This window comes from Castor canadensis, chromosome 8, assembly GCF_047511655.1.
Source record: "Castor canadensis chromosome 8, mCasCan1.hap1v2, whole genome shotgun sequence".
Lineage (NCBI taxonomy): Eukaryota > Metazoa > Chordata > Mammalia > Rodentia > Castoridae > Castor > Castor canadensis.
In genome coordinates this window covers 154,256,398-154,280,154 of record NC_133393.1, presented here as the reverse complement: position 1 = coordinate 154,280,154, position 23,757 = coordinate 154,256,398, and the positions used below count along the sequence as shown (strand labels likewise).

The following is a 23,757-nucleotide window of genomic DNA, read 5'->3' as shown; positions in this document are numbered from 1 at the left end:
CTCAGCATCCAGGCCTCTCTTGGTCAGACTCAGCTGCTCTAACAAAGCACCATACAACAGAAATGTATTTCTCCTGCTCTGAGGATCTGGTGAGGGCCCCCCACCCCAAGCTGCAGACTGCTAATGTCTAGTTGCCTGCCTCCCATGGCAGAAAGAGGGCAAGAGAGCTCTCTGGGGTGTCTTTATAAGGACACCAATCCTATTCATGAGGGCTCCACCCTCAGGACCTAGTCACCTCCTAAAATCCCCACTTCTTTTAAGGGAGGCAGTAATGGGATTTGAACTCAGGGCTTCATGCTCACTAGGCAAGTGCTCTACCACTTGGTTGTGACCCAGCCCTTTTTATTTTGGTTATTTCTCAGATAGAGTTGCATTTTTGTCTAGGGCCAGGCTGGATCTTGATTCTCCTAATTATGCCTCCCTCATAGCAGAGATGACAAGTGACAGTCACTACACCTGGCTTTATTGGTTGAGATGGGTTCTTGCTAACATTTTTCCCAGGATGGCCTCACACCTGGATCCTCCTGATCTTTACTTCCCAAGTAGTTGGGATTACAGGTATGTGTTATCATGCCTGACTCAGGCCCCATCTCTTAATATAGGATTCCGTTAGGCTGGGAGGGGGTAGGAATTAAGTGAACATGCCCCTAGAGGAAGGATGGATCACTTCAGCTGTTCATCAGCCTGCTGGGGCTGCCTGCAGGCAGCTGCTGGATAACTTTCCTGCTTTAACCAACACTACTTTGACAAATATTTTCTTCCTTCAGTGATGGAGTGGACTGGGACTGGTGTTTTGCACACCCCAAAAGGTCTAGCTATATTGTTCACAGGAGAGGTTTTTTTGTTTTGTTTTTTGTTTTTTGATGGCTCTGGGGTTTGAACTCAGTGCAATCTACCACTTGAGCCACTCCACCAATCCTTTTCTTTGTGATGGGTTTTTTCAAGATAGGGTCTTGCAAACTAGTTGCCCAGGCTGACTTCGAACTGGGATCCTGATCTCTGCCTCCTGAGTAGCTAGGATTACAGGCATGAGCCACCAGCACCTAGCTGAGAAACTTGAGTCTTTTGAACCCAGACTCCGGCCTGGAACAATCCCTTCACTACAACCCCAGACTCGCCCTGCCTCAAGGTGTCCTACAGCCTCCTTTGCTCACATAGTGACAGTCTGATTCACCATTCTTCATATTCCTTTTGGGCTGGGAGCTCACCAGAGGGGTCCTGGGGGAAAGATGTGAAGGAAGGGAGGCCAGGGCTAGAGGTATGGTTCAAGCAGAAGAGCACTTGCTTTGTAAGCATGAAGCCCTGAGTTCAAACCCTAGTCTCACCAAAAACAACAACAACAAAAAACAACTTTTGGGGGCTGGTGGAGTGGCTCAAGTGGTAGAGCGCCTGCCTAGCAAGTGTGAGGCCCTGAGTTCAAACCCCAGTGTCGTCAAAAAAAAAAAAACAGCCAGCATGGTCTTGACAATGACCTGCAGATGAGGAGACCAAGGCTGGGGCTGGGGGCAGAGGGACTTCATGTTCTCACTCAGTCCTCACCACCGTGGTTTGACTGTGGCGTCTCCACCTTGTAGAGAACTGCCAATATAGCGTGACCCATCCGTGCATTCCCTGCGCACCCATTCGTTCTGAACATTCTTACTGAATGTGAAATTTGGGAAGATTTTATTAAGTTTTCTTGTTGTTGGGACAACCCACCCTGCTTCTCCTGCCGCTCAGCCGGGATGTGAACACTGACCACTGCAGACCCCAGGGCCAGCCAGGGGGAAGAGACTGCTGCCTAGGGGTGGGGCTCATCTTAGCCCCGGAGCTTGCTGGATTACACCTCAGCCCTGTCCAGAGGTGGCCCCCGGTTCACAGATGTGTAGGAAGGCTCTGAGGTCCCCAGGGGGTTGGGGACAGTCTCCTGTATGACCTGAGAGTCATGCGTTGTTTCACCATCAGAATTGCCCGTGTCCCTGGCCAAGGGGATAGAGAGAGCCTGGGTTAGGGGAGCAGAGCAAACCCAAATTCCCCCCTCCAGCTGGTTGGTCTAACACTTAGACATTGCTTTCACAGATGTTGCCTCAAGAACAGGATGGACAAGTCCACGTGGGAGCCCCAGGAAGGCTTTCTGGGGCGAGGTGACAGTAATCTGGTCCTGGAGCAGGGGCAGGGCAGAGAGAGCTCATGGGGTGTGAGATGGGGTGTTCAGTGCAGCCAAGCAGGGTGGGGAGCACAGGTGAGGAGGTGGGAGGGATGCATGGGAGAGCTGGGAGGATGGGGCCTGCGGTGACACACTGTGCTGCTGCCCTGAGGGAGGGACTGACTGCTCTGCTTGCAGGTCCAGCCAGGTAGTGTGTTTTTGGAGGCTGCTGTCATCTATTATTGGTGTTTTGTCAACGTGAATGTCAGAAGACAACCTGATTTCACTGCTCCCCTCCCCAGCTCCATGCTGTGCCCTCTTTCCCACATGGCTAGTTTCGTGTTCCCAGTTAATTTTACATTCTCAGAGAAGTTTTCCTACCTTCTCCCCTCACCCTCTTGGGGACTGGTCTCCATCTTGGAAACCCATGGGGCTCCCAAAGCCTAGCACCAGATAATTCTGCTCTTGTCAACCCCTCCTCTAGGAAGCCCACCCTGAAGCTCCAGGCAGGGCCTGCCTTGATTCATGCTCTGCTCTATTCTCCCAGGTTAGTGGAGTCAGGAGACCTGGGTTCTAGACCAGGTCAGGCTCTAGTTCCAGGCTGTGACCTTAGGGCTCTCCCCCCGCCATCCCTTACCATCTCACCACCTGAACTGAAGTAGATGAATTATGACAACAAAAGATGATGGTTGAGATCCCAGGCCCTGCCCTGAGGGCTTTGTGGAGGTAATTCCACATAACTCTAGGGGTGAGTAACATTTATCATCTGTTTTCCAGAGGGGAAACTGAGGTCTACAAGGATAGCCTGCTATGTCCAAGGTTGCACAACTGTACATGTCAGAGCTCAGATTCGTCTCCTTACTGCAGTGCTTCAGGTCAAACCCAGGGCCTCCTTCATGCTACACAAATACCTCGCCACTGAGCCATAACCCTGTCCAAAGCTGAGCTCTGAAAGGGCCATCTGCTCAGAGCCGGGGCTGAGCCCCTCTTTCCCGAGCCCCTCCCTCCCAGGCTGAAAGATAGGACCTTGAAGTCCAAGGGTACCCAGGGTGAAAGGCGGCTCCTGCTCCCACCCCAGCTCTGCCTCAAGGACCCAGATGCTGAGTCTCTTCCTGTGTCTCGTGTGTCCCTGGGGTCCAGCCCTTCCAGCTGGCAGGCACTCACACAAAGCTGAGGATGATGGCGCCAGCAAAGCCCACAAGCAGGAAGGAGGACAGGGAACCCAGGATGGACGTGATGACAATCATACTCCCGCTGCGCCGGCCTGGCCATGTGTCGATGACAGAGTAGGGGGTGGCTGCAGAGGACCACAGGCCAGTTACTCACAGACAATGTCCTGCCCTTGGGCGGGCAGGTGGCCCTCCTGCCCTGGCTGCCTAGAATCCAGGGACGAGCCAGGGGCCCCAGGCAGTGGCAGCCACGTCTCCTCCCGGGTTTGCTTGTCCTACCTCTCACTCCCAGCTTTCAAGTGTTTCTGGCCCCTTCTTTTTGTATAGTGTTAAATTCTAACTGACTTGAGTCTCCGGGTGACATGGGTAGGACACATATCATAAGCAATTAAAGTCAAGTAAGGGGCTGGGAAAAGGAGGGTCTAGCAGGCCAGGCCGACTGTGACTTTCACTCTTTTCTAGCTCACATCACCCTTTGGGGACAATGTACAGGTCCTAAAGTGAGCTGCCACTTTGTGGCATTGTCCACATGCAATGCAGGAGTCCCTGTTCTGCAGATCACTTACTGTGGTCCCAGGTGCACGCTGTCCCCAGAGACTGGCCCTTAAGTCCTGCCTCACCAGGGCTGGACCTGGGCTTCCAGCAGGATTCCCAAAGGAACCTCACTGTTCTGAGCCTCCCATGGCTCAGAACAGGAGACTGAGGTCCTGGAGTGAGGGGCAGAGACCGGGCCTAGGCCTGGTCCAGGAGCCTCCGCCCTAAGGATCTCAAGGCTCTTTCAGTGGCACCGGGATGAGTGGGAAGTCTCCGGAGGGGCAGTAGGGAAGAGGACAGGAGGGGTGACTCAGCCACACACACTCCTGCACACACCCCCCACAGATTCATACCTACATGCCACCCAAACCACACATCACACACAACACACGCCCAGACTCCTGTGCATAACAGACACACATACGCCTACACATTCATTCAGTTATACACACACATCGTTACACAGTCACAAGTTCATACACAACACACAAACCACAGGCACACACCACACACATTCAGGCTCGCATATACATTCAGTCAGACATACTCGCACAGTCACATAGGCTCACACCCCCTCAAACACCACACACCTGCACATCCCTCCCGAGTGTGTGCCCGCCCCTTGGGGTGGCATGGGTGACCGAGTACACTCACACACCGCATCACATGTACTTGAACCACAGAACTAGCGAGCGGTTCTGTCGTGGGGCCAAGTTATGGGGCCAGGGAAGTTCCTATATTGGAGTCACAACTGCCTATGGAAGGAAACCCCTGCGTGGTGCTGACATCCCTTTCTGTAGATGAGTCTGTGTGGATTGGTGGAGTGACTTAAGCTATAGAGTGCCTGCCTAGTAAGCGTAAGGTGTAAAGCTACAAGTTCAAAACCCAGTACCTCCAAAATTAAATAAATAAAAGTCTGTGTGACTCTGGGCTCTCTGCTGAGAACCCAGGTGAAACCCACAGAGGAATTGGCAGCACCTCAGTCCTTACTGTGTTGCTGTCAGGAGCACCGTGGCCCCAGAGGGAATGGGTATGGAGGACAGGCTGGAGGACAGGCTGGGTTCCTCTAACCCACCTCTGCTTAGTTCTCAGCCTCTGGTCCACTCCCATGGTGATGGACCTGTGAGGATCCAGCTAAGAGGCTGACAAGCTGACAAAGCTGACAAGGCCGACAGGCTGACAAGCTGCAAGCCCAGGACAGCTACCGTCCTTTGAGGGAATGCACTGCAGGCTGGAGAAGCCCTTGACCTTGACTTTGGCACACCCACTACCCACTCATCCCAGCTAACTTTCCACCTTGCTCTGGCCCTCATGGATGGACAACAGGGAGGGGACAGTTCAGGTTAAAACCTTCATGGATGGATGATGGGAAGGGGACAGACAGGGAGGGGACAGTTCAGGTTAAAACTATTTTTTTTTTTTGTACTGGGGCTTGAACTCAGGGCCAATACCTTGAGCCACTCCACCAGCCCTTTTTTTGTGACGGGTTTTTCCACGACAGGGTCTCATGAACTATTTGCCCAGGCTGGCTTCAAACCACAATCCTCCTGATCTCTGGCTTCTGAGCAGCTAGGATTACAGGCAAGAGCCACCAGTGCCTGGCATGTTAAAACTATTTTAAGAGGTGTTTTACTCAACAGCCCAATGGCTGGTGTACCCAGGAGGCTTTTTCAAGTGACAGCCTGACTCTCTGCATGATCTGTGCCTAGCCCTACCTTCCGGGGGCCCCTGGAGAATCGCCCCCACTTACGCCAGTTGGTGCGGATGGGGTCTGACCATAGGGTCTGGTCCTGTACCAAGCCTGTGGACATGTTGACCAGGACATACTTGAACCTGGAAGGAGAAGGAGAAAGGCTGACTTCCATCCATTCTGCAAACACCCAGCCTCAGGGAGCAGAAGAAGGCAGGTGTTGGAGAGCCAGCGAGGGGGCACTTTCAGGAGATGGCCACTGAGTGGGCTCTGGACAATAGAAGGATGCTGGATGTGGCCATATATTACCCCCGGGCCCTTCCCCAGATTGGATGCACCGCCTTTGGGAAGCCTTCAGGGTTGGGGGCTGTTCTTCTAGGCGGTCCCTCTGGGAGACCCCTGCTTATTCTATGTAGCACACGTAGTGCACTTGTCCTCCTGGCAATTCTGCCTTCTGCTGTTCCAAGCCTAGTCCCTGGGATCATGAAGGGACTTATAAAAAGCAAAGGATAACATCCATCATCAACCAGCTGCTGTTGGGTCAAGGCTACATTTTAGGTACAAGAACTTCCAAAGTGTTGTCATCAGAAAAAAAGGTGGGGTGACATAAAACTATCCACATCTTCTTAAGGTCTCCTAAATAGCCAGTTTAAAATGGCAGATGATCTGAGGACTGAGATGTCTACATCATGTAACTTTTTAACACTTTTTTAAAAAGATCCTAGGGGGTTGGGGGTATAAATCAGTGGAAGGGTACATGCTAGGCCCCAGTACCACACACACTCATACACAAATCAACCCTTAAACCAGGCACAGAGGTGTGCCCGAACCCCAGCACTTGGGAGGCCGAGGCAGAGGGCAGAAAATTTGAGGCCAACCCGGGTTACAAAGAGAGTTCAAGGTCAGCCTTGGCTATGTAGTGAGACCCTGTCCTAAAAGAATAAAACAAAACAAAAACCAAAGGGGTTTTGGGGGGGGGACTCCCCAAATGTGCTGGGCCAGGACCAGCTGCATAATTTGGGGTGCAAAATGTCAAAATATTTAAAATCAAGAATTCCAGGAAGGTGACTGCAGAGCAGTAAGGCAGGCAGGGCCCCTTTCAGCTCTGTGTGCTGCTGCACGTCTAGGAAGCCAGCACTGCCTGAGGTCGGGGATGGTGCCAGCTCCCGAGCTCTGAATGTGGCTTCTATCATTTTGTCCCCTCCCCCTTGGGTCTTCTAGCCAAAATGTGGCTGCTGCCTTCCCTCCTCAGCTGCTCACACCCACCTGTACGCTGTCGCTGCAGACAAGGGTGGGTTGCAGAGGTCCTGGAAGTTGGGGTCCCACAGACAGGTACTGTTCTTGCCCACCCTGACCAGGTATGCATTCAAGATCTCTGAGGCCTGGGTCACATCCCCGATAGCATCCAGGCTTGGCAGGTCACTGCAAGGGGTCAGGTCAAAGGCCATAGCTTTGTAGGGGCCTGTCCTCCCGCCCCGGGTTTGCTGGAACGTGGAGCTCAGTGGGTTCTTGGCACCATCTTGCACAGAGGCATTCCTGGAGCTGGCTGCAGAGGCAGTGCTGAATGAGGATCCTGGCCGCTCTAGTTCAGCAACACTCACTCGGTCATTCATCAAACGCCCCTGAGCCCTGTTCTCTGCCCCTCTTCTCTGGGCACTGGGGTCACAGACATGGGGCAAGCTCAGTCCCTACTCCTCCAGTGCAATGGGGGAGACGGCTAAGGAGCACCTCCCTGGCTTTGGGTGCTGTGTCTGTCTCTCACCCACCTTATAACATTACTGTAATCCCACTCCAACAGGCCGTTGACACCTATCACTGAGAGCCCTAACTCTCTCTTGGTAAAATGAGAAAGGAGAGTCACATGGTTCTGGGGGATGATGTGGAGGCAGATAGACCTTGTTGGGTCCTGGGTCTCTTCCTTACTAACTAGGTGACCTTGGACAATAACTTATTCTACCTCTATGGACCCCAGACTTCTGAGAAATGGGAGAAAAATACCATATTGTGCCCACAGATTGGGCAAAGGCAGGCAGTCAGGAAGTATTTGCTGAAGACTAAAATGCTGGACAAGTGAGAGGTTGTCATTGGGTTCCTTGGCCTGGAAGCCTAGGATTCCTGCCAGCAAAGGACTGAGGGCTGGCTAGAGGGAGCAGGTCCAAGCAGGGACCAATGCCTGGCTTTATTAGCACACAGCCAATCTTGAACCAGCTTGGGAAGCCTCTGGGAGGACTTGGGCCTGAGGGCCAGACAGACCTGTATTGCAGTCCATTTCTGGATTTGCTGTCCAGTTCTGGATTTGCTGTCCGGTTCTGGGAGGACCAGAACTATTCTACCTTTCCTGCCCACCCCAGCCTCCATTTTCTGCCCCATGAGCTGCTGGAAAAAGAAGTTCTATGGTGTGCAAAGCACCTGGTACTAGGTAAGCAGTTGCTGACTGGTAGCTACTTCCCCCATTAGCCTGGATGCCAGGACAAGGGCAGGTCTGGGAATGCAGCCACCCAGGGCTGATGAAGTTTACCTGAACTACTACAGGGATGGAGCGCTCCTCTATCTCCCTCCTCCCTCTCCCTGTGGGCAGTCAAAGCCCCTTTCACAGGAAAGCAGGACCTTTACCTGAGTCAGCCATGACATAGAGGTAGACCTCGTAGGTGCCAGTGAGCAGCTCTGAGCTGTCAAATATACAGAGAGGCTTTTCCAAGGCTACAGTTGTGAGCGTGGGGTTGTTGGTGGCAAAGGTTATGCTAGCCAGTTGGGGCTGGATGTTCACGGCTAGGGAAGACAATGAGGATAGGAGCTGACCCACGGCACTCTCTGCCCCCCACCCCATGTGTGTTACTGAACGTTCCTCCTCCCTATGAGCCATCGCAGGAACGCGTCTCAGACAAGGGCAGTACCCCTGCCCCCCCACCCTGCCAGTCACTCTGGCTGGAAACCTGGAGGTCTACCAAACTGCTGTTCTCCCTCTCCTTGCATAGCCAAGAACCCCACTGCCCCTCCCAAGTCTATCCACTCCATCTGTCCTCCATCCCTCCTGCTCCCACTTGGGCTCTAGTAATAGGACCCTCTAACATGGAAGTCTGAGCCCCAGCTCTCCCACTTGGCTCTTCCTGGCGCCCCATTGCCCTTCTTGCAGTCCAGTCTCTAGAATGGCAGCAAGGTCCGAAAGTCCGGACTTCGCTTCGTTGAGTCTCCAGACCGACCCCTGAGCACGCTCCCTCACCCATGCTCTCCCCACGAGGATGAACGGCAGATCCCAGGATGGGCCACCCCCACCCCCACCTCAGGACTGACTCCCTCAGCAGGAAATGTCCTTCCCTGTCCCCCAGTCCAGGAGTCAGCGTGAGTCTGGGTCTGGCTCCGTCTCTGCTCTCCCGCAGCGCCTCCCCCGTCCCCCACCTGCCCTGTGTTGGTTGCTCACTTGCGCCATCCATCGCAGGGCTGTAGTCACGGGTGGGCCCTCGGATTCCCGCCAGAGGACGCTCACAGATGTTGGCTATTGCTATTATTACTACTACTAACAATAGTATCTGAGTCCCCAGCACAGGGATGGGTGCCTATTCCTGGAATGAACAAATGAAGTTCACAGCGCCCTCCCCACCCAGGCTGCTCTCGGCCTCCCTGGGAGGGTGAGGGTCCAATCTGCACACGCCCGCCCTGGGCACGACCCCACTCTCTCATCCCCCTCCTCCCCCGCTTACTCAAGCAAAACCGCAGGCAGCCGAGGGCCAGCAGGGCCCAGAGCTGAGGCATCGCCCGGGATCAGCCGCCTGGGCGCAGAGCGGCCGGCGAGCGCGGGCACCCGTGCTCCCTCCCCCGCCCCGCGCACCTGCCACCTGCGGCCCTCGGCGCGCCCCGCCCCCGCCTGCGTCCCCGCCGCGCCGGCCAATCCGCGGCCTCCTCGCGGGCTATTTGCATACGGCCCCGCCCCCGGCTCCCACCGCCTGCGCCGAGCGCTGAGCGCCAACCCATCCCCGGTCCCTCCCTGCGCGCTCTCCAAAGCGCCTGCTGCGTGCTGAGCCCCAGCTGGCGCTCTCAGGGCGTCGCAATTAATGGGATCTTGGGACACTCCATCCCCTTTAGGGCTTCAGTTTTTGTTTTGCGGGGGGAGAGGGGTGCGCTAATTCCTACAACTATGGAGTGCGAGTGATTTGTGTGACTTTTTTGGTTCATGGTGCAAAACCAAAACTTAGGGAAGCCAAGGAGCGGTAGGGACCAGGCCAGGGATGCATCAGAAGGAAATGGAACCGGGTGTTAAAGCTGGCTTCCTGAAGGGGCGTTTGAAAATAGTAATGAAGGGGACTGAGGGTGTAGCTAGGTGACAGAACGCTTGGAGAGAGAGAGAGAAAGAGAGAGAGATGGATGGGGTGCTTGTCTGAACTAGATGGCTTCTTTCAGCACCTTAATTGATTTATTTTACATTTAACACGTAAAAGCAAGTCAATAAGGATGGGGGAGGGTAAAATGAAAAAGCAACGAAGTAATGGTTTGCCAAGGTTGACATAGCCACTTGCGGGAAAAGACTATCTATCCGAGTGACTTTGGAATGGTTTCTGGCTGACTCCCTTGGTGGAGAAAATTATAAAGACAAAGGGACCCAAAATAAAACCAGATCCGTAACTGGTGAATTATTGGCAGTGGGGAGAGTGGGCAATTTTGAACTACTGGGGTACTGGGTACCCCGGGACTGGAGTGGTTGGGACCCAGTTTCTCACTATAGGGTGAGGGAGATTTGGAATGGAGGAATGAGAACGCTGTAGTATTTTTGTTTTTATTTTCAATTAGTGACATCTTTAAGAAAAAAACAACTTTTACTTCTCACCACTAAATGAGCCTGGAAGTAATAACCCCCAGGGTTGTTGCCCTAACTCCAGGGGAGCCAGAAAGTAAAGCAGTGCTCAAAGGATCCCAGGGAGTATCAGAGGAGCTTCCCAGAGCTCCAGAAAGGGCTCCCAAAGAGCAGATTTGGGAAACTTGGAGCACAAAATTAATAACGGAAGTAATACATTTAGCCCATTGGATAAAATTAAAATCTATTAGTCAGTGCTGATAAAAAATATTTTATAAAAAATATTTTAAAAGAGAAGTGAGATAGGAGAACTGGTGGAGTGGCTCAAGTGGTAGAGCGCCTGCCTAGCAAGCATGAGGCCCTGAGTTCAAGGCCCGGTACTACCAGAAAAAAAAAAAAAAAGAAAGAAAGAGAAGTGATACGGGAAAATTCTTCTAAAAAGAAGACCACTGGGAGCCTGGTATGGTGACACACTCCTGTTATCACAGCACTCGGGAGGTTGAGGCAGGAAGACCAAGAGTTTGAGGCCAGCCTGAGGTACACATCAAAACTCTGTCTCAAAAAACCCCCAAAACAAAAATACATCCCCACCAGGGCTGGGGATGTAGCTCAGTGGGACCCTATGGTTGTGTAGCATGCACATGGTTCTAGGTTCTACCCCAGCATCCCACTCGGGGAATGAAAGACCACCAACTAAAACCAAAAACATAAGTCACCATTTTACAACTACCATTGTAATGGCTAGTGAATAGGTGAAAAAGTCATCTCCATGATGCTATAGGGCGAAGGAGTTTTAGGAAGAACTTGTGCAGAGATCTGGAGATAGCTAACCCAGTGATCAAGGCTGGCAGCACCATTACCAGGACAGACCGACCTCGGGTGCTTCTGGGGGCACAGAGGCAGGAAGTACTCCAGGGTACCAGTTTATATCTGGGCCTCATCAACAGGAAACCGAGACTGTCTGCAAATGTCTTGCCTGAGGACTTTGAAGATGTCAGTGCTATGAAGGACAAAAGCAAGAATATGACAAAACAAAAGCTGAGAAGGCTAGCAGGTGACCACTAAGGAGATAAAGCAATAAATGTAGCAAGTAACTCTTGATTCACTTTTAAAATTTTTTTATTTATTTGTTTGTTTTGAGTGGCACTGGGGTTTGAACTCCGGGCTTCGAGCTTGCAAAGAAGGCACTCTAACACTTGAGCCACACCTCCGGTCCATTTTACTTTTTTAAACATTTTTATTAGTATATGTTAATTGTAAAGGGAGTTCCATTGTGACATTTACATATGTGCTTACAAAGTATCTTAGATTCACCCCCTCTGTGTTCTCCCTTTTAGAACAATTTCAACAGGTTTCATTCTTCTATTTTCATATGAGTATACAGAATACATCTACCATATTCACCCATCTTCACCCTCTCCTGTTTCCTACCCCTACCACTGGTGTCCACCTCTGACTGGACGTGTTTCACTTTCCCTGCCCTTCATTGTTTAACGTGTAAATCGATTGTTAAATGGAGTTGTGTCATGGCATGTCACACATACATTGAACTTTAATCAGTAACACCTCTGTTACTCACTCTTTCTCTGCCATCTTGTTCCCCTATTAGTCAACGGCTTTCATTCTCTAAAAACAAGCAATCTGCTGGACATGGTGACACAGCTGTAATCCCACAGACTCAGGATGTAAAGACAAGAGGATCACAGTCTGGACAAAGTTAGCAAGACCCTGGAGGTGGTGGGCCTGGGGTTTAATCCCCAGTACAGGAAAAAAAAGCACAAACAAAAAATGATATTATAGTTAGTGTAATAATGAAGGAAATTCGAGCTATGGCATGTGTGTATCTAATGAGCACAGTGATGAGATGTTAAGTTTCTGGAGTGTGAGGGTGGTGGTGTGGTTATATAAGAGGGGATCCTGCTGGAGTCACATGGGTGACATGTCACACTGAGTAAGGAACAAGAGTGAGTGTGGCATAATGTTAGTGGTCAGTAAGTCTGCATGTGCAGTGTGCTGTTTGTGAAACATTCCTATAGGTTTGAAGTTTTTCAAAATAAAGGTGCTATGGGGAAAGGCCGGTGTGAGGATCCAGTGTTAGAGTGCTTGCTTAGTATGCTCAAGGCTCAGGGTTTGATCCCCAGCACTGAAAACAAACAAACAAACAAACAAACAAACAAAAAGCTGGTGCCGTGGCTTACGCCTGTAATCCTAGCTACTCAGGAGGCAGAGATCAGGAGGATGGCAGTTCAAAGCCAGCCTGGGAAAATAGTTTGCAAGACCCTCAAAAAAAATCCATCACAAAAAAGGACTGGTGAAGTGACTCAAGTGATAAGAGCACCTGCCAGCAAGTGTGAAGCCTTGCGTTCCAACCCTAGCACTGCCAAAAAAAAAAAGCTATTGCTAAAATAAGCGTATCTTCCTCCCTTTTCTGATCCAGCTTCTAGATCAAAGTGCTAACTTCTAAGAATTATAAGGCCCAAGGGTAAAGCTCAGTGATAGAGCACTTGCCAAGCAACTATCTTTTTGTGTGGCAGTACTGGGGTTTGAACTCAGAGCCTTATGGTGGTACTGGGGTTTGAACTCAGAGCCTTGTGCTTACGAGGCAGGTGCTCTACCACTTAAGCCATGCTCCCAGTCCTTGCCTAGCATTCTTAAAGCTTTAGGTTCCATTGCCAGCATTGAAAAAAAAAGTTTTGGGGTGAAAATTCTGTGCTCTACCTTCCCTGGGCCTGTTTCCCCTCATGTAAAATGGAGCCACAGTTCATAGCCTGTCAGCTGTAACCTGCGGAGTGGGGTCAGAAGCTTACCTTGGATACAGAAAATGCCCCACAGATAGGAGCTCCTGAGCAAGGGTGGGGCTTTCCTCCAAGAATTTTTATGGGCTGACATTTCAGGTTCAAGATTGTTTATGAGCGCAGCCTTGGTTGGAGTCACTCCTGAGAGGGGTGAGGCCCGGAAACATGGTCTTCTCCAAGATGCTCCTGTTTCGTATGAGAAAAACAAACACAAAGTCTTCTCAGCTTTTGATTTGCCCAAATATGCAGAGAATGTTTGGGGGGAAAATGTTAAAACAATAACTTGTAAGGCCTCAAAAATGTTCTGAAAAAAACCCCAGAACATAGCAAGCCTCCACTTCAAAGCTTGCTGAGTTTTGCAGGGCGTGTCCTGAAGAGGCGAGACTCCCAGGAGAAATGACTCTGAGGCAAGGACCAAGGCTGCTGTCAGCGGACAGAAAGCTGGGGTAAAGAAAGGACCATGGCTGGGCCATGGCTCCATGGGAGAGGGCTTGCCTACAAGGCACGAAGCCATGGGTTCCATCCCCAGCACCGGAAAAAGTAATAAAATAAAGTAAAAATAAATTAAATTAAAAAAATTAAAAAGCATACAAACTTCATGCCTGCCAATGTGCCCAGTCCAACCTCCATGTAGACACTCCCAAAAGTTTTCCGAAAAAAAAAATTTAAAACATTTTTCCCTTTGATTAGACAACTTCCAAGGCACCCAGCATCCACCTGACTTTAGTTCCATTTACATATCTGGACCATCAGGCCGCCTTTCTGAACCCTGGCCTGGAAGACAGGACATGCCTGTCAAGAGTCAAGAGCAGGAAGTTTCGTGCTGTGAAAGGTCAAGCAGTGCCCTGCCCTTCACAGGCCTCCAGTGAACTTGAAACATGAGAGTTTATGGGTTGGAAATTCATGACCCTGGAATGTTCTTCAAGCATCAGAGAGACCTGACCCGGTCACTTTCTACGAGGTCTTTCTTTAAAGTCAGAGAAGTGAAAATTCTTGCAGCAGCAAGGCTTGGCTTTTGTTGCTAGAGCTCTGTCCCAGGTGTCCTGGGAGCTTTGAGACTCTGCCACTTTCTAATGATAGGAAACAACAAAATCCAAGTCCCCAGCCCTCAGGCATGAACACATCTTGCTCTTAGTCTGTGGCCCTGATTCTCACGTCCCTGTTTCTCTCCCAAGCCCCAGACCTGCATTTCCAGCCTTCCTGGTCTGCAGAGCAAGACCTCTGGGAGACCTCAGGGCTCACACGACAGGACTCAAGAGTCACTTCCACCCCTGTCAGCTCCTACTCCTCTCCACAGCCTGGGACTTTCCTCAGTAAAATACAAGTACTTAAGTGCCCCTTGCAGAGTGGAGGGTGAAGTGCACAGGTGGGCATGCTGTGACTGGGTGTTGGGCAGACCCAGAGTCTCGCAGGCCAGCGGTCACCCTCTGCCTGGGTTCTGTCAGGTTGGTCCCATCTCCTCCCTTTCAGTCCCCTCCTACTAGAATCCCACCTTTTAGAATCCCCTAATGGCTCTGGAATCATCTCTTCCTTTCTGGTCCTGCTACCACCACCTGGCACAGTGTATCAGTGTGCAAGTGTGCTGTTACAAACATCACGCTCCAGGCGTCCTGAACAACAGAAGTTCATTTCCTCACCATTCTGGAGGCCAGAAGTCTGAGATCAAGGTTTCAGCAGGGTTGGTTCCTCTCTCCTGGGTGTGTAGACAGCTGTCTTCCTCCTGTGTCTTTACACACTTGTTCCCTCTGTGTGTGTCTCTGTTCTAATCTCTTCTTAGGAGAACACCAGATCTATTAGATGAGCGCTCTCTCTAGTGACTTTTCCCAACACTTTGGGAAGCTTCAAACCTATAGGAACATTTCAAGAATGGAACAATGCACACACACACTTACTCGCACTGCTAACATTTTGCCACACTCGCTCTTGTTCCTTACTCAGTGTGACATGTCACCCATGTGACTCCAGCAGATGTCCCCTCTTACATAACCACACTACCACCCTCACACTCCAGAATCTTAACATCTCATCACTGTGATTCATAGATACACACATGATGAAATTTCCTTCATTATTACACAACTATAATACCACCATAGGTTGCTTGGGGTTTATGTTTTGTCCCACTCAGGGACACCTGAGGGGTGACTGTAGGTGACTGAACGAGTGTTCAACCTGATTTTAACCCAGTACTACCTGCTGTCCTATCCCATGATGAGAACAGGGACCTGAGGGCAATCAGACCTCCAGGAGTCCTGGAAACACCTCAGTCAAGGCCAAAGAGCATGGGGCGGTGGGGGGCAGGGCTAGCTGGCTGGGCCACTGCCTTTCTGGGAAAACAGCACAAAACTGGTTTGTCCATGTCTGGAATGAAGCCCAGGTCAGACATTAATTCTTCTTTATTTGTGAGGTCTGGAAGCCTGAGGGCTTTCCTGCACAGAGCCCCGACCCCAGCCTTTCCCTCTGCACAGAGCCACGGGTGGTGCAGGGGCTCCCCTTCCACAGATCCCTCACTCTGAGCCAGGAAAATTAGTGCAGGTCCTGGGTTGGGGGAGGAGCACTCCTCAGTTCCCAAAGCAGTCCTGCTTCACCCCGTCAACCCCACCTGTCAAGGAGAAAAACAGAGTCCTGCCAGACCCTGAACCCGGGACTGGGCTGCTGGATGGTTCTGTGAGTTCTGATCCCCTGAATGCAGTTTTAGGGGTTGCTGGGCACACTGTGGGTGCAGAGGATGGGTGGGGCAGTGACTGGCACTGGGAGCCTGGGCTCCAGGCCTCCTTGGCTTTGAACTGTTGCCCCCACTCTTGTCCACCCTAGGCCTTGCCCAGCAGGCTGCAAGGGTCCTCCACAGACATCCAGATCCACCCCGTAGTGGTCTGGGTGGAGAGACCAAGGCTCACAGGGAAGAGCAAGTGCAGCCACTAAGTAGGGCCCTGGCCTCTCTTGTGTTCATGCCTCATTTCTTTCTCTTCCTTCCTTCCTTCTTTCCTTCCTTCCTTTGTTTGTTCATTCGTTCGTTCCTTCTTCCTTCTCCTCCTCCTCCTCCTTCTTTTTTGCTGGTGCTGGGGATTGAACTCAGGACCTCTCACTTTGACCAGGGTCTGTCCTCAGACGGAGATCCTTCTCCCTCTGTCCTGAGTAGCTGGGCTTTCAGGAGGGTGCCACCATGCCAGCCTTCGCAGCGCTTTTTATCTTCGCATTAAAGAGCCATGGTTTGCCATAAATTATAAATTCAATCAAATTCAGTTACCTTTCTTCTTTTGGTGTTCACATCGTGAAAAATTTGGCCAGTGAGATCCCTTTGAGTAAATTCTTATATCCATTTGACCTGGCCCCAGTTAACTTTTTTTTTTTTTGGCAGTACTTTGATTAGAACTCAGGACTTTGTGCTTGCTAGGCAGGCTCTCTATCACTTGAGCTACACCTCCAGTCCCAGTTATTCTTAAAAGCATGCTGGCAGCTGGGCGCCAGTGGCTCACACCTGTAATCCTAGCCACTCAGGAGGCAGAGATCAGGTGGATCATTGTTCAAAGCCAGCCCAGGCAAGTAGTTCATGAGACCCTATCTTGAAAAAATCCTTCATAACAAAAAAGGGCTGCTGGAGTGGCTCAAGGTGTAGACCCTGAGTTCAAGCCCCAGCACAGAAAAAAACAAAACAAAATAAACCATGCTGGCCCTGGGGCTCAACAAGCTGTTCCAGATGACCAGGTGGCTCCTGGCCAAAACATAGGGAGGGTGTCTTACAGATAGATGGGGAGATACATAGACAAAAGACAGTTACGAATATAATTGCTTAAAATCATTATGTTATTTGAATAATAATTAAAAGTATATAAAATATTAATTGCACAAATAGTGGGATTCATTATGACATTTTCACACATACACATGACACACTTTGATCATATTCACTCCTTCTATTTCCTTTTATTTTTGCAGTGCTGGGGATCGAACTCAGGGCCTACCACTGAGCTACACCCCCAGCCTTGCTGCCCTGTCTTATCCTGCTGCCCTCCTTTTCCCTCCCATATACTTCATGTCCAGTTTTGGTTTTCCCTAAATTCCACAATGAGACAAAACATGTGTCTGTGAGACTGACTTATTTCCTGTGATGTGCTGATCTCCTGTTCCATCTATGTTCCTGCAAATCACACAGTAGCTGACTAATACTCCCCTGTGTATACAGATCACTGGGTTTTGTTTTTGTTTGTGGTAGGACTAGAGTTTGAACTCAGGGCTTCACCCTTGCAAAGTAGGTGCTCTACCACTTGAGCCACACCTCCAGTCCATTTTGCTCTGGTTATTTTAGAGATGGAGTCCCTAGAACTCTTTGCCTGGGCTGGCCTCTAACCTCCATCCTCCCTATCTCAGACTCCCAAAGTAGCTAGGGTTACAGGCGTGAGCCTCTGGCACTCCTGTATCTATTCATCTGCAGATGGGAACCAAGGTTGATTCCATAACTTGGCTATTGTGACAGGTGTGCCAGTGTCTGCTGTAGGTTGACTTCGATGCTTTGGGGTATATACCAGGAGGTGGTATAGCAGGATCATATCATAGTTCTGGTTTTAGTTTTCCGAGGAACCTCCATACTGATTTCCATAGAGGCTGGACTAATTTACATTCCCATCAGCAGTGTATAAGGGTTCCTTTCTCCCTGCCCACCCCCATCCTTGTTGGCATTTGTCATTTTTTGTTTTCTTGGTGACAGCATTTCTACTGGGGTGAGAAGGAATCTCAATGTAGTTTTGACTTGCATTTCCCTAATGGCTACAGAAGTTAAATGTTATCGACTGCTTGTCCTTTTTCATTTGAAAAGCATCCGTTCAGTTCATTTGCCCATTTCAATAAATGATTTGTTCTTTTGCTGTTTAATTTCTGAGTTCTTCATATACTAATATTAGTCCCCTGTCAGATGAATAGCTGGCAAAGAGTCTTCCCCATTCCCTAGGCTGTCCTTTGCTCTGTTGACTATTTCTCTTGCTATGCAGAAGCTTTGTAATCTGATGCAGTTCCATTTATCAGTTCTATGTCTCCTGAGTTGTGGAGTCCTCTCTAGAAAGTTCTTGCCTATGTCTAGATCTGCAAGTGTTTCCCCTGTGTTTTCCTCTAGCAGGTTCAAAGTTTCAGATCTTATATTAAGGGCTTCGATCCTTTTTTTGTTGTTGTTGACAGTACTGGGGATTGAACTAAAGGCACTCTTCTGCTTGAGCCACGCCCCCAGCCAAAACTTTTGTTTTGAAATTTCTTTTGATTTTTTTTTTAAAGTACTGGGGGTTTGAACTCAGGGCTCTACCACTTGAGCCATCCCCAGCCCCCCTCCCCTTTTTTTTGCTTTAGTTATTTTTTCAGGATAGCGTCTTGCATTTTGCCTGGGGCTTGCCTCGGATGACAGCTGGGTTCACAGGTTTGTACCACCACACCCGGCTTGTTGAGCTGGGTCTCCCTAATTTTTTGCCCAGGCTACCCTCCCAAGTAACTGGGATTGCAGGCATGAGCCACCATGCCCATTGGGTTTTTTGTTTATTTGTTTTGTGTTTTGCAGTTCTGGGGCTTGAAGTCAGGGCTTTGTGCTCTTCTGCTAGCCACACCACCAGCTCTTTTTGTTCTAGTTACTTTGCAGATAGGGTCCTGCTTTTTACCCAGCCATCCTGGACTGTCATGCCTCCTGCTATTGCTGGAGTGATAGGTTCATGCCATCACACCCAGCTATTGGTTAACATGGGGTCTCACAAACTTTTTGCCCAGGTTGGCCTCAAATTGTGATCTTAATGATCTCAGCCTACCCAAGAAGCTTGGGTTACAAGCATGGGCTGCCATGCTCAGCTTGAGTTGAGTTTTGTACAGGGTGAGCAATAGCAACCTGGTTTCAGTCATCTGCTTGTGGATATCCAGTTTCCCAGCAGCACTTGTTAAAATAGCCTGTCTTTCTTTCCAGTGTATATTTTGACAACTTTGTGGCCAACCAGGCAGCAGCTGCACGGGTTTATTTCTGGGTGTTCTCCTCCATTGGTCTCTCTGTGTGTTTTTGTGCTGTGCTATGCTAGTTTTGTAACTGTGGCTGTCTAGGGTAGTTTGAAGTGAGGCACTGACACCTCCAGAATTGCTTCCTCCCTCCCCTCCAGCATCGCTCTTTTTGCTCAGGATTGCTTCGGATGTTCATTTTTTGGGGGTTTCTATATGAATTTTAGAATAGTTTTTTCTATTTCTGTGGAAAATATCACTTAAATTTTATGGAGATCGCATTGAATTTGTAGTAAAATACAAATAAATTTAAGGCAAATAACTTATTTAAATAAAATTATCTAAAATATGAAAGCCAGGATGATCCATGATTCTGTATTACTATTTCTGATTTCTAGTTCTTACGTTATACTGTTCCTATCAGAGGGAACGGCATGGGCAAATGCCCAGAGGGGCTCGCGGGGGGCCCGGTCCCGGGCGCCCTCCGCCTGCCCAGCGCGCCCTCCACGCGCAGCCCAGCGCCGGTGCCGGGCGCCCCCTGGCGGCGTCCTCGGGAAGCTCACCCAGTTTCTACTAGGAAAAGAATGAGCTTTTAGGTAGAAAGAAGCTATTTTAACATATAATTTTGATACGTTTGTCTTTATGCCAATGTAGCGGTAAAATAATTTTAATTTCATTTAGTGTATTGTTACTTTTTATAATGGAGGAACAGTCCCAAGGAGGCGAAAGTGCTCAGGGCCGCACAATGTCATCCTGGAGGGGATTTGGTTGAACGAGAGCCCTTCTGGGTCACAAGGATGGAACGTGTTTAGAGAGACTCATTCATTAGCAGAGAGGAGACGTGCATCACAAGGAACAGCCCCACCTTGAAGAGCATCAAGCCCCTCCCCCCACTGAGAGCTGGGGAAACTGAGGCATTAGGGCTCCAGCTTAAGACACAAGCCAGGTCAGTTTTTCAAATAATCTCATTGGCCAGCGTGATTGAAGCACTGTGCTATAGCCATGGACAAGGCCAGCTCTCCTGTGTGTTCCCCTCCCAAGAAGAGGGGGTCCCCTCCAGCTCTGGCTTTGCACCACAGGCTGAATGCCCCAACCCTGGGGTCATATTAAAAGGGGTCCTGAGACAATTCCCGGTGTCCTCTTCACCACCACATCCCATCCTACCCTCAGACAGCCCCCTACCACCCCCTCAAAACAGGGATGCTGGCACTCCTCTATGTGGTAGTGTACAGCACAGAGTCTGCTGTGAACCGACTCAGCCGTGGCTGTTCTAGGAGCTTTTGGACTTGAAGGCTGTCCTTAGCTGCCCCTGGCACAGTCTCAGGGCTGTGTTGACAACACTAGGGGCTGGGCCCCCTGACAAGGGTCTACAGGGACAAATCTGTGCCACCCCTGACACACTCTGACCCCCTGCCAGCTTCTATTGTGTCTGCTGGCTTTACAGTCAGGCCACCAATGCACCTGCCATGGAGCAAAGCAGGTGATGCTGTGAGTACAGTGCACCAGCGGACAGAAACCAGGAGAGTCGGGCTCTGGAAATGGGGAGCTGTATTTGGTTTAGAGGGGACCTGGGTCCTTTAATCCAGCTGCATTGTAAGTCCTAGTGCTGCATTGTAAGTCCTAGTGCTGCATTGTAAGGTTATGCAATTTGTTGATCCATTTGTCTGTTGACAGACACTATTTGTTTTAGCTATTATTAAGAAAGTTACTCTGACTATTCCTGGTCCAGTCTGTGTGGATGTATGCTTTCATATCTCTTGGGTAAGTATCTCAGAGTAGAATGGCTGGGTCATGGGGTAGGCATGCGTTTAACTTTTTAAGAAATTGTCAAACTGTTTTCCAAAGTGGGTGAACATTTACATTCCCACCAGCAGTGGGTGAGGATTCCGTTCTGCCATACCTCACCCACTGTTATGGTTGGGATCTGGAATGCCCCCACAGGCTCATGTGTTGAAAGCTTGGTTCCCAATGCAGCAACGCTCAGAGATGGGGGTTTGGAAGAGATTGGACCGTGAAGAGTGACCTCATTAGGGGATGGTGCGCCATTGGGAGGTGATGGAAACTTGGGCGGAGGGACCTAGGTGAAGGGAGTGAGTCCTTGGGGCATACCCTTGGGACTACATCTTGTCCCTGGCCCCTTTCCTCTTGCTCTCTTTGCCTCCTGACCACCATGAGGTGAGCCTCCCTTGTCACACACCCCTGCCACCATGATGTTCTGCCTCATCTCAGCAATGGAGCCGGCCAACCTCAAACTGAAACCTCTAAAATCAAGAGCCAAACAAACCTTGCCTCCTTTTGAGTTGTTTTTCTCAGTTATTTTGTCACAGCAACAGAAAGTTGACTAATGTGCCCACACCTGCTGTGCTCAGTCTTAAGTGTGGGCTCGCTGGTGTGGGTGGCAGCTGTTCCCTCCTGACTCATCATGATGGATTCCTTTCCATACATTTGTCATCCCTTTGCCTTTTCGGTGCCTGGTTTATTCAAATCTTTTGCTGATTAAAAACAAAATATTGGGTTTGTATGTGTGCATGTGTGTTGTAGGAAATGTAACTCGGGGTCTGGCTCATGGCGTGTGCAGTACCACTGAGGTGCATCCCAGGCCAAGGGCTGTTTGTCTTCTCATCTCCAGTGATGATAGATCTTCGTAGATTCTACGGCACGCTTCTTCAGTGGGGGAAGATTGCCTTGAAGGGGTGAAGATTGCTTCTTGGAGAGTGAAAAACTTGTATTCCTTTTATATGTAAAACATGGTGCTTACGTGTGATACAGAAACCGATATCTGCCTCAGTACATTTTCTTTGGGGGCAATTAAAAAAGAATAAAAAGGGCTCCTTGGGGCCAGGAGGAATAAAACAAGGCGAAGAAGCTGTTCTCTAGACATGGCTGATGTATGATTTGCAAAGAGCAAAATTTTAAAATCTGGGTAATGTCCAATTTCCTAGTTGTCCTTTTAGAGTTTGTGTTTTTTGTGTGCTATTTTAGAAATCTCCCTCTAACTCAAAAGCTTCTGTAGGGTTTTTTCCCTAGCAGTTTCATAATTTTAAATCTTGTTTTTAGATCTAGGACTCATATTGTGGAACCCTCACAAATTACTTTTGTGTGTGGTCTGAGAGTGGAAGTTCATTTTTTCTATATGTGACTGTTAGGTCAATCAAATGTTGTTTGTTGAATTAACTTTTGGAGGAGTCTGAATAGTAAGCACTCCACATCTGGTCAGGGGAGTACATCAAAAAGCCAGGAGGTGCTCACAGATTCCCAAATTCTAAAGTATGAGGTCATATTATTTGAAAGGGATGATTTGGTTTTGACCACTGATACCTGCCTGAATCCCACCAGTTTTCCCTGGAAGGGAGAAGAAAGCCAGGATGCATCTGAACACAACTGCCTAGACACCATAGAATACCAAACTAGGGTCAGGCCAGACCTAAGTGAGGTCCCACTGTATGATGGGTCCAAGCTGTTTGTTGATGGATCATCCTGGATAATAGAGGGAAACAGACATAATGGTGTGCGATTACTGATGGAGCCAAACGCTCCTTATGTGAGGAAGGTAGATTACCTAATGGCTGGCTGACTCAGACCTGTGAGTTACATGCTCTTAACCATGCCTTAAATTTGCCTGAAGGCCAAGAAGACACCGATTCTAAAGATGTTTATGGAGTAGTGCAAACTTTTAGAAAAATATGGACAGAACAGGGTCTCGTAAAAATCAAGAGAAAGGAATTGGTCCATGGAGAATTAGTCAAGCAAATCTTAGAAAGTATTTCTCTCCCTTGGGTGCTGGTGGCTCATGCCTGTAATCCAGCTACTCAGGAGGTAGAGATCAGGAGGCTCACAGTTCAAAGCCAGACTCAGGCAAATAGTTCGTGAGATCCTATCTCAAACACATCCTTCACAAAAATAGGACTGGTGGAGTGGCTGAACGTGTAGGCCCTGGGTTCAAATCCCAGTCACACACACACACACACACACACACACAAAAGTCTTTTACTCCCAACAGAAGTGGCCGTTGTCCATATAAACAGACACCAGACCTAAGTGAGACTCTGGGAACAGACTCACAGACAAGGCTGCCAAAGGAGTCTCTCTGGGGGAATAAATCAGACTTTTCAACTTGATCCTAAGTATTTCTGAAAGGGATAAGAAGGAATGAGATGTCTCAACAGACCCCACCCCCTTGTTGGAGAAACCGGTACCAGATGCCCCATGTAGATAAGATAAGCAGGGCAGCAGGGCTCGGCTCGGGGATATAGAATGTGAGGAATGTGAGAAGGTTGCGAAAGGTGACAGGATGTACGTGCAAGATGTGCTCTGCCTGCTTGCTCAATGTTGATAACGAAAATACGCGCGCAACTGCTGACCTTTTACTCTGTGTTACAAAATCATTGGTTAAGTGCTGCGCGGGCTTTTGCTGTAACGGCAGGTAGTGGTCTATATAAGATTTCCCCTAAAGAGGCTCAGGGTCGTGTTTTCCTAACCGGTCCTGCGTGTCCGTGTGGGAGCTCGACCCTGGCTAGCCAGCCCAATAAACTCTGCTTTGTTGATTGCATTCACGCCTGGCTCTCTGTCTCTTGGGGGAATAGGATTCCTGTTCCTAACATTTGGAGGTCCCACCGATATTCCATTTTCTCGAGAGACAGAACTTGCCCGCGAGAAAGCAGGGGCGATCCCAAGTCCTAGGCATTGGGAGGGGATCCAAG

The 23,757-nt window shown here is 49.6% G+C and overlaps 1 protein-coding gene and 1 long non-coding RNA gene across 2 annotated transcripts; both read right to left on the bottom strand.

The window, feature by feature from the left end:
- Positions 1-1,648: 1,648 nt before the first annotated feature.
- On the bottom strand, positions 1,649-9,344 carry Upk3a (uroplakin 3A). The gene is made up of 6 exons (XM_020167413.2): positions 9,217-9,344; positions 8,132-8,287; positions 6,785-7,064; positions 5,579-5,661; positions 3,290-3,422; positions 1,649-1,958 (listed from the first exon to the last, which is right to left on the bottom strand). Exons 1-6 carry the CDS (start codon positions 9,266-9,268, stop codon positions 1,820-1,822), a joined length of 843 nt encoding a protein of 280 aa, XP_020023002.1. The 5' UTR covers positions 9,269-9,344; the 3' UTR covers positions 1,649-1,819.
- A 2,087-nt stretch (positions 9,345-11,431) lies between these two features.
- On the bottom strand, positions 11,432-15,025 carry LOC141425587 (uncharacterized). The gene is made up of 3 exons (XR_012450566.1): positions 14,737-15,025; positions 13,112-13,285; positions 11,432-12,047 (listed from the first exon to the last, which is right to left on the bottom strand). It is a non-coding gene; the product is annotated as an uncharacterized lncRNA (long non-coding RNA).
- Positions 15,026-23,757: the final 8,732 nt, after the last annotated feature.